The 11,223-nt window shown below is 53.7% G+C and overlaps 1 protein-coding gene across 9 annotated transcripts in view; it reads left to right on the top strand.

Annotated features, from left to right (window-relative positions):
• The first annotated feature begins 1,882 nt into the window (after window positions 1-1,882).
• EPS15L1 (epidermal growth factor receptor pathway substrate 15 like 1) overlaps window positions 1,883-11,223 on the top strand; it is a 95,092-nt gene continuing 85,751 nt past the window's right edge. For all 9 annotated transcript variants that reach the window (XM_027583819.2, XM_027583817.2, XM_027583821.2 and 6 more), the window contains exon 1: window positions 1,883-1,964. In XM_027583819.2, coding sequence (XP_027439620.1) covers window positions 1,932-1,964 — 33 coding nt within the window. In that variant the 5' untranslated portion in view covers window positions 1,883-1,931. The remainder of the gene's footprint in view (window positions 1,965-11,223) is intronic.

The following is an 11,223-nucleotide window of genomic DNA, read 5'->3' as shown; positions in this document are numbered from 1 at the left end:
CACCACGTTGGACAGTGCAGCTCTGGACTCTGGCAAGAGAGGTCACAGGATGGTGGCTCACTGCCCAGTGTGGTGGCTACAGAAGTAAGAGGGAATCCCAGGCCGCTAGCTGGGTGGGACTCAGCACCAAACCTCTGTTTCTAGTCAAGAGGATGCAGGAGAGTCTCCGTGGTCACTGCCTCTGTAGGCTCTGACACTAAGGTTGGAAGCCTATATATGACATTTCACAGATACCCTTGCCCACTGGTTTCCCGTCATGTTCCGTCAGAAAGAAGTGGTCAGACAGGCGGAGAGGAGAAGCCATTTTTTCAGGCTTCTGCTGGCATCTGAGTCAGTGGTGAGAAAAACAGCAGTGACTTGAATGATGGCAAAACAGCAGTGGCTGATGAGAGCAGGCATCTGGGTTCCTGCTCAGGGCCCAGAGATGATGGGTTTTGGGTGACACCTTTTCCCCTTTTGGCCTTTAGCCCTAGAACGGCTAGCAGCTTCCTACAGTTACTAATCTTTAGGTAACCTTATATTCCTGTTCCGTTTTTGCCATACTTTTATAATCATTCTCCTATATCAACTGTCCTCTGTTGGAAGTGTCTAAGAATGACTTGACTTTTCCTTATGGAACACAGACGGATAAAGCACTCCAGACAGCTAAAAGCCTCCATTTCTGCACCTGGACCATCGCTCCAGCTTTCCAGCTGGCCCACTCCTGTCCATCCATCGGTGCTCAGGCTACTTTGCCTGCTGCATTGAGAGTCGACATTCTAGAACACAAATCTGATCATGTTCAAAATCCTCTGGTGGCCTCCCCTTGCTTTTTATATAGGGAACCGAGGAGTGATGGAGCATGACAAGACTGAAAACTTGGGAGCTCAGACAGCAAAAGAGTCTTAAGACAAGACCAGATGACCATGGTCTTATCTCGTTGCTCTTCGCTCAGGGGTGTCTCATGGGACCAGCAGCAGCTTGACTCCAAAATGGAAGAGGTGGACAGGAAACTGTGCACCACCCCTGAGATCACATGCCTTCTAGCTTGCCTGCCTGGGAAGCAGTGCCTGGCCAGACTCACTTTGCGGCCATCACAGGAGGCCAGGTAAGGGAGGCCCACCTGCCCCGAGGAAACCTTGTGCCGCTGTGGTCAGCTGCCTGGCTGGACCTTTCTTCCTTGCCCTGTTAGTGGAAACTGGCCACAGATGAATGTGTGTCCCTAGCCAATGGAAGACAAAACGTCAAAAGAAATAAATGCCCCCTCTGGTACCAGTTCTCCAGCAAACCTCAGGGGCCTGCTCTGTGCCAGGCAGTGTGAGATGTGGAGGTAGAAGTACAGCAAACACATATTACCATCCCCTCTTCTCAGAAGGGGATTGGGGGCTCAGAGAAGGTACTTAAGTTTAACTTGCCAAGGTCACCCTGCTAGAAAGTGAGAGTTGGGAAATTATCACACACACACACACACACACATCCGCCAGCCACCCCCACACACATGCACCCTATCCTAGAAACAGGGAGCGTTGTTGGGCACGGCGAGGTCCCTGACCCTCTGCGGGGTGGGCAACAACCTCCCCACAAGGCGTCTGCCAGGCGCACGGGGAAGGGGACGGCACCTAGCACGTCATTCCTCCGGGTGCCGGGCCACGGGGCGGGCCGGGCGTAAGGGGGCAGAAAAGCTTGGCGCCCATTCGGGGGCCTGCGCTCCTCCCGGCCCCGGGCCCCGGGCCCCGGGCCCCCGGCCCCCGGCCCCGCCCCCTCTCGGCCCGGGCTAGGTGTGCACGGCCCCGCCCTCGACCCCGCCCCTTTGGGTTTGGTCGCGCGTGCGTAGCCCTGCCTCGGTCCGCCCGCTCCCGGACTCAGTTGCGCGCGCACCGCCCCTCGCACCCGTGCGCACGCGCGGCCCCGCCCCCGTCTCCCCGGCGCTCGGAGCCCGAGTCCGCGGGAAGATGGCGGCCCCGCTCCTCCCGCTCTCCCAGCAGGTACGGGCCGGCGGGCGGGGGCGCAGCGCCGGGGCGCGGGGCGCGAGACGGGCATCGCGGTGAGGCCGATGTGCGGGGAGGCCCAGCCGGGCGGCGGCGGCTCGCGCTGAGGGGCCCCCGCGGAGGGCGGGCGAGTGGGCGGGCGGTCCTGAAGGTGACAGGCCGGCCCGGCCCGCGGCCTCCCGCGCCCTGGCGACCCTTTGCGGGCGGCGTACAGGCGGGGTAGCTGCCTGTGTCTGTACAGTCCGGGGCCCGGGCCCGGCTGCATGCCCGGCCTTCGCCGCCGCTCCCTGGCCGGGCGATGCACGGTGGCACTGGGCTCTCATTCGGGGAGGTGGGCGAGGGGAGTGAGCTTTTCTGCCGGTGCGTCGACCCCGCGAGTCTTTGTTTCCTGACGGGTCCCAGCGCCGGGGCAGACAGTGTCCCCGCCGGGGTGGACGGCAGAGCCCTGCCAGAGTCAGGACCCTACGGCAGTGCGATCCTGGACTCATCCCTCAATTCCTTGGGAGCTGTTTCCGCCACCCTTGAATCGAGAAAGGGGGGATCGCACGTCTCCGGGCCCCTCCCTGTGCCCTCAAACACGCCTGGTGGTCTTACTAAGGGGCAGTAACAGTGGAGCGACATATACGTGCAAAAAAAGAGCTTTGCGCTGGCAGCCCTGCTTTCTGGGAGGGGCGTTCATTCATTTATCCGTCAAATGTGCGTTAGTCCAGGTGCTGGGAGCGCAGCAGTCACCCAGACAGACAAGGTCGCTGCTCTCCCGGAGGCGACACTCTCAAGGGAACTAGAAACTACCTGTGCCCTGCTACTAACAGCTGCCTTTATTGACTGAATACCTGTGTTGTACCAAGCACAAGATTATAAGCATTTTGTCTGAATTAATTAGCACAGAGTTGGGATTAAGAGTGAGGACACAGGGTCATATCATCTTCTGTTTAGTTCTTGGCTCTATCACGTCTTCTTTTTTTTTTTTTAATTTTATTTATTTGACAGAGAGAGACACAGCGAGAGAGGGAACAAGCAGGGGGAGTGGGAGAGGGAGAAGCAGGTTCCCTGCAGAGCAGGGAGCCGGATGCGGGGCTCGATCCCAGGACCCTGGGATCATGACCTGAGGCGAAGGCAGACGCTTCACGACTGAGCCACCCAGGCGCCCCTATCACTTATTCTTCTGAGTGTCCTTGGGTGAAGCTCTTAGAACTCATTTGGAAAATGGAAATATAAAAAAAATATTGGGATAATGTGAAGATTAAGTGTGTAAAGTGCTTAGAACAGTGCCTGGCACATCAAAGCACTCAGTGATACTGTAATTATTATCATTTAATTCTCTGGCAGATTGGGACATATGGGAATGTAGACCACAGCAGTAAGAATGCTAAACCTTAAGAGAGCTGATAGGCAGGTTGGCACGACTGACCAGCTGTTCTAAGGAGAGAGACATGCATACCTGCTAAATCTTGCAAGAGCTAGCCAATTTGTAACACTGTCACTAAATTAAAAGTATTAAAGACCAGTGGTTATTAATTAACATGTTCTTATAACAGGGGAGTGCTATGTAAACTAGATGCCATACAGATGTGGGGTGTTATTGCTAATAGCCAGTTGCCACAGTTTAGGGTGTGTTTGTGTGTGTAGGGGTCGAAACTCGCTTTAGGCTCACTTAATGAGAAAGTGCTTCCAGTTTGGGGGGGAATCTTTTTAAAACTTCTGTCAAATTTTGACAGTAGCCCTAATTTGAACTTTGAACATGACAGTGGCTAATGTTTATTGAGTGCTTTAGAGTTTAAGTGCTTTCCAGCAGGTTGGTGCTTATCCACACAACATGGAGAGGGGAATTCTTATTTTACTGACGAAGGATTAGCTTTGGAGGAAGGCAGTGGTTTGCCACTGTGAGTTAAGGTATGAAAACATGAATCAGGTCATGTGATTCACCTGCTTAGCACCTTTCGGAATAAGATCCCAATTCCTTCTCAGGAAGCCTTGCTGGGTCTGGTGCCTGCCTGCCCTCTCCCGCCTCATGCTTTCCCCGGTACCCACACTGCAGCCATACTTGCTGCTTTTCTGCTCTTCCCGCAGTCCAGGCTTTCTCTGTTCTCAGGGTGTCCTCACTGGCTCTTCCTTCTTCCTGAAGTTCTCTTCCTTGTTTCTTCTCTTGGTGCTGTCAGTGCCTGGCTCTTTTCCCTTCTCCAGGTGGTAGCTCAGATGTCGTTCTTCCCAAACGCCTTTGCTGACCACTTGTCATAAATAGGGCCCCCTCTTCCATCCCACCAGCAGTGTGTTTCCTCCACATACTGCTCAGCACCATTCATGGTCTACAGATGTCTGTTTCCCCACGAGACCAGGCACCCAGTCAGAGCAGGTGCAGACTCTTGCTCCTGTGACCAGCACCCAGGAGTTGTCAGGTAAACGCATGAAGCAGGAACCAGAGAGTTCAACCGACCAGCGCCATTTACAGGTGGCTCTTCTCTACGTGTGGGATGGGGCTAGGGGTGGGAGCAAAATTGAAGGAGGAGTTGCAAGAGGCTGACAGCCAGGAGCCTATGACAACTTTAGGTCGCTGACTTCAGTGTTTTTTTCCTGTTCCTTTATATGTTTGTTGAACGAAGGCACGAGTAGGTTTTCTTCTTTCAGGTAGTTATGTCAACATTTCTCTATGGCTGTTCTTAGTGAAGTTCTGCACCAGGTGTTCCTGTCAAGCTAGGTGGGAGGTATAGCCCTTCAGGTGTTTTCAGCCCAGCTGAGATCACACGGATTCACAGATAATTACTGGGGAAGCATGGATATGATTCCAGGATAATTTCTGGTTGAGGGCAGTCTGGGAGCCCCCTGGAGCATGAGGCTCTGCTCTGGTTGGACTGAGGTGTAGGGCGCACTTGGAATGTGGATGGCCTGTTGGAGGTGAATAAAGTGGTTGCCAGCAGGTTTGCAGAGGGGAGGGGGGCAGTGTGTTTCCCCTCTGTCCCCAGCACTTTTCCCATCAGCACCTTTCCTGGTCTGCTCCATACTCCCCAATATCTGTGGCACCTCTTTCCCTATACAGTCTCTTCTGACCCTGAATACAAATCTTGCCCATTTGAAGAGTCAGGAGTCTAGGGTTGATTTCTCCCAAGCACAGCTCCCCTTTGCCTCTCCTGTCCCGGGAATGCATCTGTGTTCCTCACCCCTTTTGTACCATGTGGTCTCCTAAGCTACTGGTCATCATGCCATCCTTAACCCCAGTGGCCTGTCATTGGTCGTCCTTGAACCCCACACCACTGGTTACTGTAACCCACCAGTTGGCCTTCACTCTGTCTTCTGCATTCTTTCTCTCTGTCTGCTCCCGTCTTAGGGTCTCCCCACAGAGCATGCCCTTCCCCCACCAAGAGTCCAGCCTCCTGTTTCTCCCTTGCCAACCCTCCATCCCACCCCCCACTGGCTGCCCACTGGAATTGGCCACCTCCTTACCACATCCACAAGTTCACAGGGCTGGGCCTGTCCCCCTTCCTGCTTAGCCTCTCCCTCATAGTTCATTCCGCGCAACCACCCCCCTGCTCCAGAAACCTCCAGCTGCTCCCATTTCACTCCCCTCCGTATGTCCAGCTTGACTGCTCCTGGTTCAGCATTCCCACGCGCCCTGGGCCTGCTCCACCTTGCCGCACCATTTCCACGTAAGCCCTGGCTCTTCCCAGGGCTCTTCCACATCCCCCCACCTCATGCCGTGATCTCCTGCTGCAACCTAGCCTACCTCCCACCCATTGGAGGCCACTCTTGGAGGCCTCTTTGATGGTGTCTTCCCTCAGTCCCACCTCAATGACAGTTCTCCCTCCTGTACCTTCTGTGGGTCCCTTGCGTGGCCCTTGACCCAGGAAGCACATGGAAAGTATTGGGCTCATTAATGAAGAGTGTGCCGTGTGCCCAAGGAGTTCCACCCCCTCCCCTGTGCCACTGGGGCCCTCCTCCTTCGTCATGTGCTTCCTATGCCCAGGCACTTGAGATACATCATCCTTTTAATGGGTGCCAGGTTCTAAATTTTTATTCCCATTTTGCAAACAGGAAACTGAGACCCACAGAGATTTAAGTCACTTGCCGAAGTCCCATAGTTGGTGGGTCGACCCCACATCTGTCTGCCTGCAGAGCCCTGCTCTTTCTCCTCTTTCAGGCAGCCTGCTGGGCACCTCGCCCAGAGCAACACCCGGTGAACGTGTCTGCAGTGAATGCCAAGTGCTTGGGGCACTTGTTTGTCCTTTCGTCTCTTGTTTTTTTTCTCAAATAATTGCTACTCTCTCTGTCTTACTAGAATGCTAATGGTGATGTGGTATAAGTTGGTGAGTAGAGAGTCAGGTTTTAGAGTAAAGATTGGCCCTACCCTGTAAGATCCAGAATTTCTTGGCTCTTTATCTTATTGACCTGCATTGGCCTGGTTTGTGGACCAAGTAGCTACCAGTTAAGCAAGAACATGTAAATTTTGCTCCCTTTGCCCCAATTTTGAATTTTATTATTTTTTTAAAGATTTTATTTTAGGGAGAGGAAGAAGCAGGCTCCCCACTGAGCAGGGAGCTTAACGCGGGCCCCGATCCTAGGACCCTGAGATCATGACCTGAGCCGAAGCAGACGCTTAACCAACTGAGCCACCCAGGCGCCCCAATTTTGACCTTTAAAGCAACTTTCCCATGCTTGGTTCTTCACACGATCAGCTGCTCCGGGAAGTGGACTGTCTTTGATCAGATGGTACCTGAGAGCTGAGTGTCTACTCTCTGATGCCTCAGGCCACCTCACATTATTATGCTGTCAGATGGGCGCAGCCACCCCCCCCCCATGAGAGGCATCTCGACAGCCATGCTGGGGGTGCTTTCAGGGGCTCCCCACTCAGACCTCACCTGAGCAGCCAGCGTCCACTCGGAAGACTACTCCACATTCTTCCTCAAAGACGACTCTCCCACCCCATTATCATTTGAGGTCCCTTCAGGTTGTGTTTTTCAGTGTTCAGGTCCCCAGATGTCCTTTCAGTACCCTCAGTTGTGCTATATTTTCTGTATCTCAGTTTCTCCATGTGCAAATTGGGAGTAACTCCCCGTTATGTATCTGCCTCTTGACAGTGGAATGTCAGCACCCCACGCACGCTGTTCGTTCAGTAGATGTGTATTAGGCATTTTCTCTCTGCTGGGCACCTCATGGGCAGTGGGATGCAGCAGGGAACCTGAAGATAGCTCTGTCCCGTGCGGCCGAGGTTCTCAGGAGCGGGGCACGGACGGAAATAAGCAGATACATAGTGTGTCCCAGGGCGAAAAAGTGATCTTCGAGGTGAGAACTGAAGTAGAGTTTATGGTCCCACATGTGAAGTCGGGGAGGCCTCGGGAGGCCTCAGGAGCCCCGGACTGAGCAGGAAAGGCGTTTTGTATTGCTCACTGTATCCTCCCGAGTCACGCTGGTCAGTCTTCTCCGCACTTTATAAAGGTGTAAACTGAGGCCCAGAGGCATATGTCAGTTGTGAAAGTCACACCCAGCAAGCTCGAGCTGACAGAGCTCATCTAATGCAGGCCTGGGGCTCTGTGTTGCATTGTAGGTTTTGTTTGTTTGTTTATTTCTTAAGTAGGCTCCACGCCCAGCATGGAGCCCAGTGCGGGGCTTGAACTCACTACCCTGAGATCAAGACCCCAGCTGAAATCAAGAGTCCGTTGCTTAGCCAACTGAGCCACCCAGGCGCCCCACCCCCCTTTTTTTTAACTGCCAAGCGTTCAACAGTGTGAGATCTCATTTGCTTTTAAACAGTAGTCATGCCACCTAACCTGTAGATACTGTGGAGTCTGATGGAGAAAAGATCACTTGTTTGAATTCTTAGTTTATTGTTTTAATCTCATGTCACTGGAGTCATGGGAGAAACAGAGCTGCCTTATCGTCTTTACAGGTTCCCCTGCGCGGGTGGGTGTTTGCTGCTCCATGACTGATGCAGAAATGAATGAGCCATGCCTGGTCCACGAGGAGGGTCGGCTTGCTCCAGGCCACGGTGGAGGCCCAGGCCATGGGTGGTCTGAGCTGGATGAGGGGTGGATAACTTGCTTCCACTTGGGAAAGGACTGCATGGAGAAGGGGCATTTGGGCTGGGCTGTGGGGATGCTGGGAAGAGAGGAAGGAATGCTTTTTCAGACAGAGGGAAAGCAGAATAAACAGAAGCCAAGACACTGGAATTCCAGCTCAAAGGGCCTAAATGGAGGCCAGGGCTGGGGACTCTGGGGTCCATAGCCCTCTTTTAACTAGGGTGACTTAGGGATTAAAGAAAGAAGGTGGTTGGTAAATGGGACACAGTTTGTGCCTGGCCTACAGATTGGCCTGAGACAAAAGGGACTGACAGGGTTTCTGCTTGCCTAGAGAGTGGCTGATGGTGGTGGTTGCGGGGGTGGGGGTGGGTGGGTAGAGGGAAGGAGACCTGCCTGCCGGGTGGCCCAGAGGGCCGCTCCTGCTTAGAATGCTCTGTTCGCCATAGTAGGCCCAGCCCTCAGTGTCACAAGCTGCTGGAGGGAAGTAGAGGTTGCAGATGACCACAAACAGCCATGTCCTTAGACTTCCGTCTGGCCCTGCTTACTGGGTGGGATTGCTGTACTCTTGATGGCAGAACCAATTTACTGATCATGTTTCAGACCAGCTGATAGAAAGTCAGTTCTCCTTTTGTATACACCGGTTAAAAGCTGGGAAGGATGGTGCCAGGAAGGCTGGCCGTCACCGTCTGCAGACTGGAATCGGGCTTCTGCCCCATCCAACACATTGCTCACCTGCATCCCATGCTTCCCAGTTCTACCCTCCCTGTTTGCTTTGCCCTGCTGCCCCTGGGCCTTTTTGTTTGTTTTTTTTTTTTTAAAGATTTTTATTTGAGAGAGCGAGCACGTGCACGAGCCAGCGCGGGGCGGGGTGGGGGGTGGGGTGGGCAGAGGGAGAGGGAGAAGCAAACTACCTGCTGAGCAGGGAGCCTGACATGGGGCTTGATCCCAGGACCCTGGGATCATGACCTGAGCTGAAGGCAGACGCTTAACTGAGCCACCCAGGAGCCCCAACCCTGGGCCTTTCTTTCAGTTGCTTGCTCAGGCGACATTCCCTCTTGCCTCAGGGCCTTTGCACATGCTTTTTATGGCTCCCTTTCTGGGATGTTCTTCCACCCACTTTATTTCTGGGTTAACCTCTACTCCTCTTCATATCTCAGCTGGCACATCACTTCCTAAGGTAAAGCCTTCCCTGACGGGTTGGCCCAGCTTCTCTGTTCATGCCTCTGGGGATACTCTGTACTTTTTCCACATGCCAGTCTGTAATTTTCTGTTGGTGGCATTATCAGATTGATGGTTAGTCTCCCCACCACATAGACTACAAGTCCACAAAGGACTGTTTTAATTTGTCCTTGTTCCCCAGGTGCTCAGTAATCATTTGTTAAACAAATGGCAGAATGGTAGAGCAGGCCCACAGTATGTGAAGCAGGGAGGAGCTATGGCAGGTTCTTGAGGAGTGGAGTGACACGTTCAGATCTGACCACTTGCATAGAGAATGGGCAGAGCTGGGGACTGGCTCAGAGATGTTTGTTGTGATATGAGCATGAAGTGATAAAAGAGCAACCTGGCCTGAGGTTGTTTCCAGAAGAGTAAAAGGGGTTGGTGATCGAAGGAGTGTGTGGGATGGTTATTTGCACTGGGACCTTCTAAGTGTGGGGAGGAGGCAGGAGAAGGAGGCAGGTGCAGTGTCCAGCCAGCAGGGCAAGACCAGCCTTCCTGGGTGGTGCCAGGTGGGTGGCTGGGTCAGGTGAGACAAGACCCATCACCTTGCAGTGGGCCCTCCTGGCCTGGTGGGATCCCACATTTAGGTGCAGTTGAGAAGCAGCCTAGCTCCCAGGGGCACCATTGGGTTCCATTTGCTGAGCACCTACCCTGTCCTGGTCTGGGACCAAGAAGAATAAAACTGAGCCCCTGCCCTTTAGGTGGCTCAACTGGAGCTGGACTCCCAGGCCTACAGCTAAGTAGGAGCCCCTGTGGTAGATACCCTGGTGGAGGTCGGGTGGCAGCCTGCAGAAGTGGGACGAATTGCCTTCACTGGCTTGGAAAGAAGGAGAGCAGGAAGAGGGGGCCTGGGTCTTCCTTCCTCTTTTCCTTCTTCTGTTCCAGCAGAACTGGAGGAAGCAGATGGGTGCAGCCTTTCAGACTGGTTGCTCCCCACCCCCCACTCCCTCCCACCCCATCAGAGCCCTGTTCCTTGACTCTGGTAACCCAGGTATTGGGGAGAGATTTGGGGTGCAGATCTTGTACAGAAGAAGGGAGGGGGGGTTTGACACCCGCTTTGTGTCCATTCACCATTGACTCCCCATTAGGGAAGTGTCATTGTCACTGTCCCTGTGCTCGTTTCTGAACAAGGAAACAGAGGAGGACAGAGCTAAAGTGACAGGTTTCAGGCCTCCCAGGGAGTTGGGGTGTTTGGATCAGACCGTAGCTCCAAAGCCAGTGTTCTCTCCTGTGGACGGCACACCATGGGCTCCTGGGAGGGCAGGAGCAGCTCTGTCCCTGCTGTGTCCTGAGCCCCTGCGGCAGGCAGGTGATAATCGGCCTGTTGGGTGGCTGCATGCTCCAGAGAGAGGCTAGGGAGCAGTCTTCTCTAACTGATGGTAGTCGATTAGTGGAAATGTTCTGTCTCCAGACATTCTGTCTGAAGAAGCAGGCACCCAGTGCGCTGGTGAGGGGAGTCAGGGAGGCCTGACGGCCAGGCCCCCACCCTTTCGCAGGGCTCCCTGTGTCTCTTCACTTGTGCTGTGAGGGGGCGTGGGGAGGGGAGTTCTCTGATTTACTAATGACAGGAACAAGCATGGCTGTCGAGCCACAGAAAATTGGCTTTTCTTAATCCACAAGGATGTTTTCAGTTTTACATATTCAGTGGGAAAAGGAAATGATCTTCTTTCAGACTGCTTTTAAAGGGGGAAAGAATAAACAGGAAAAAAATAAAGAAAAGAAAAGGCCTGTTGAGGGTGAGGTCCTCACAGGGAGATTATTAATCCAGGACTGGAAAGTTTAGGGCATGGATTAACCCTCTAAATTCCCCCACACCCTAGCAACAGCACTGTTTGTGGCTGGAGGTGCCAGGACCCGGCAGCACCTAGGTGTGTGCTGTGGAGAACATTGCCCCCGTTGGGAGTTTTCTTTGATCAAGACCAGAATGGTCTCTGGGCCCATAGTGCCGTACCCCTGTATCCTTGTGGATACTTCCTCCACCGAGAAAAGGATTCCGCAGGGGATGAGCAGACGCCCACAGTTGCTGAGTG

Source organism: Zalophus californianus, chromosome 1, assembly GCF_009762305.2.
Source record: "Zalophus californianus isolate mZalCal1 chromosome 1, mZalCal1.pri.v2, whole genome shotgun sequence".
Lineage (NCBI taxonomy): Eukaryota > Metazoa > Chordata > Mammalia > Carnivora > Otariidae > Zalophus > Zalophus californianus.
This window is presented reverse-complemented; position numbering and strand designations above follow the sequence as displayed.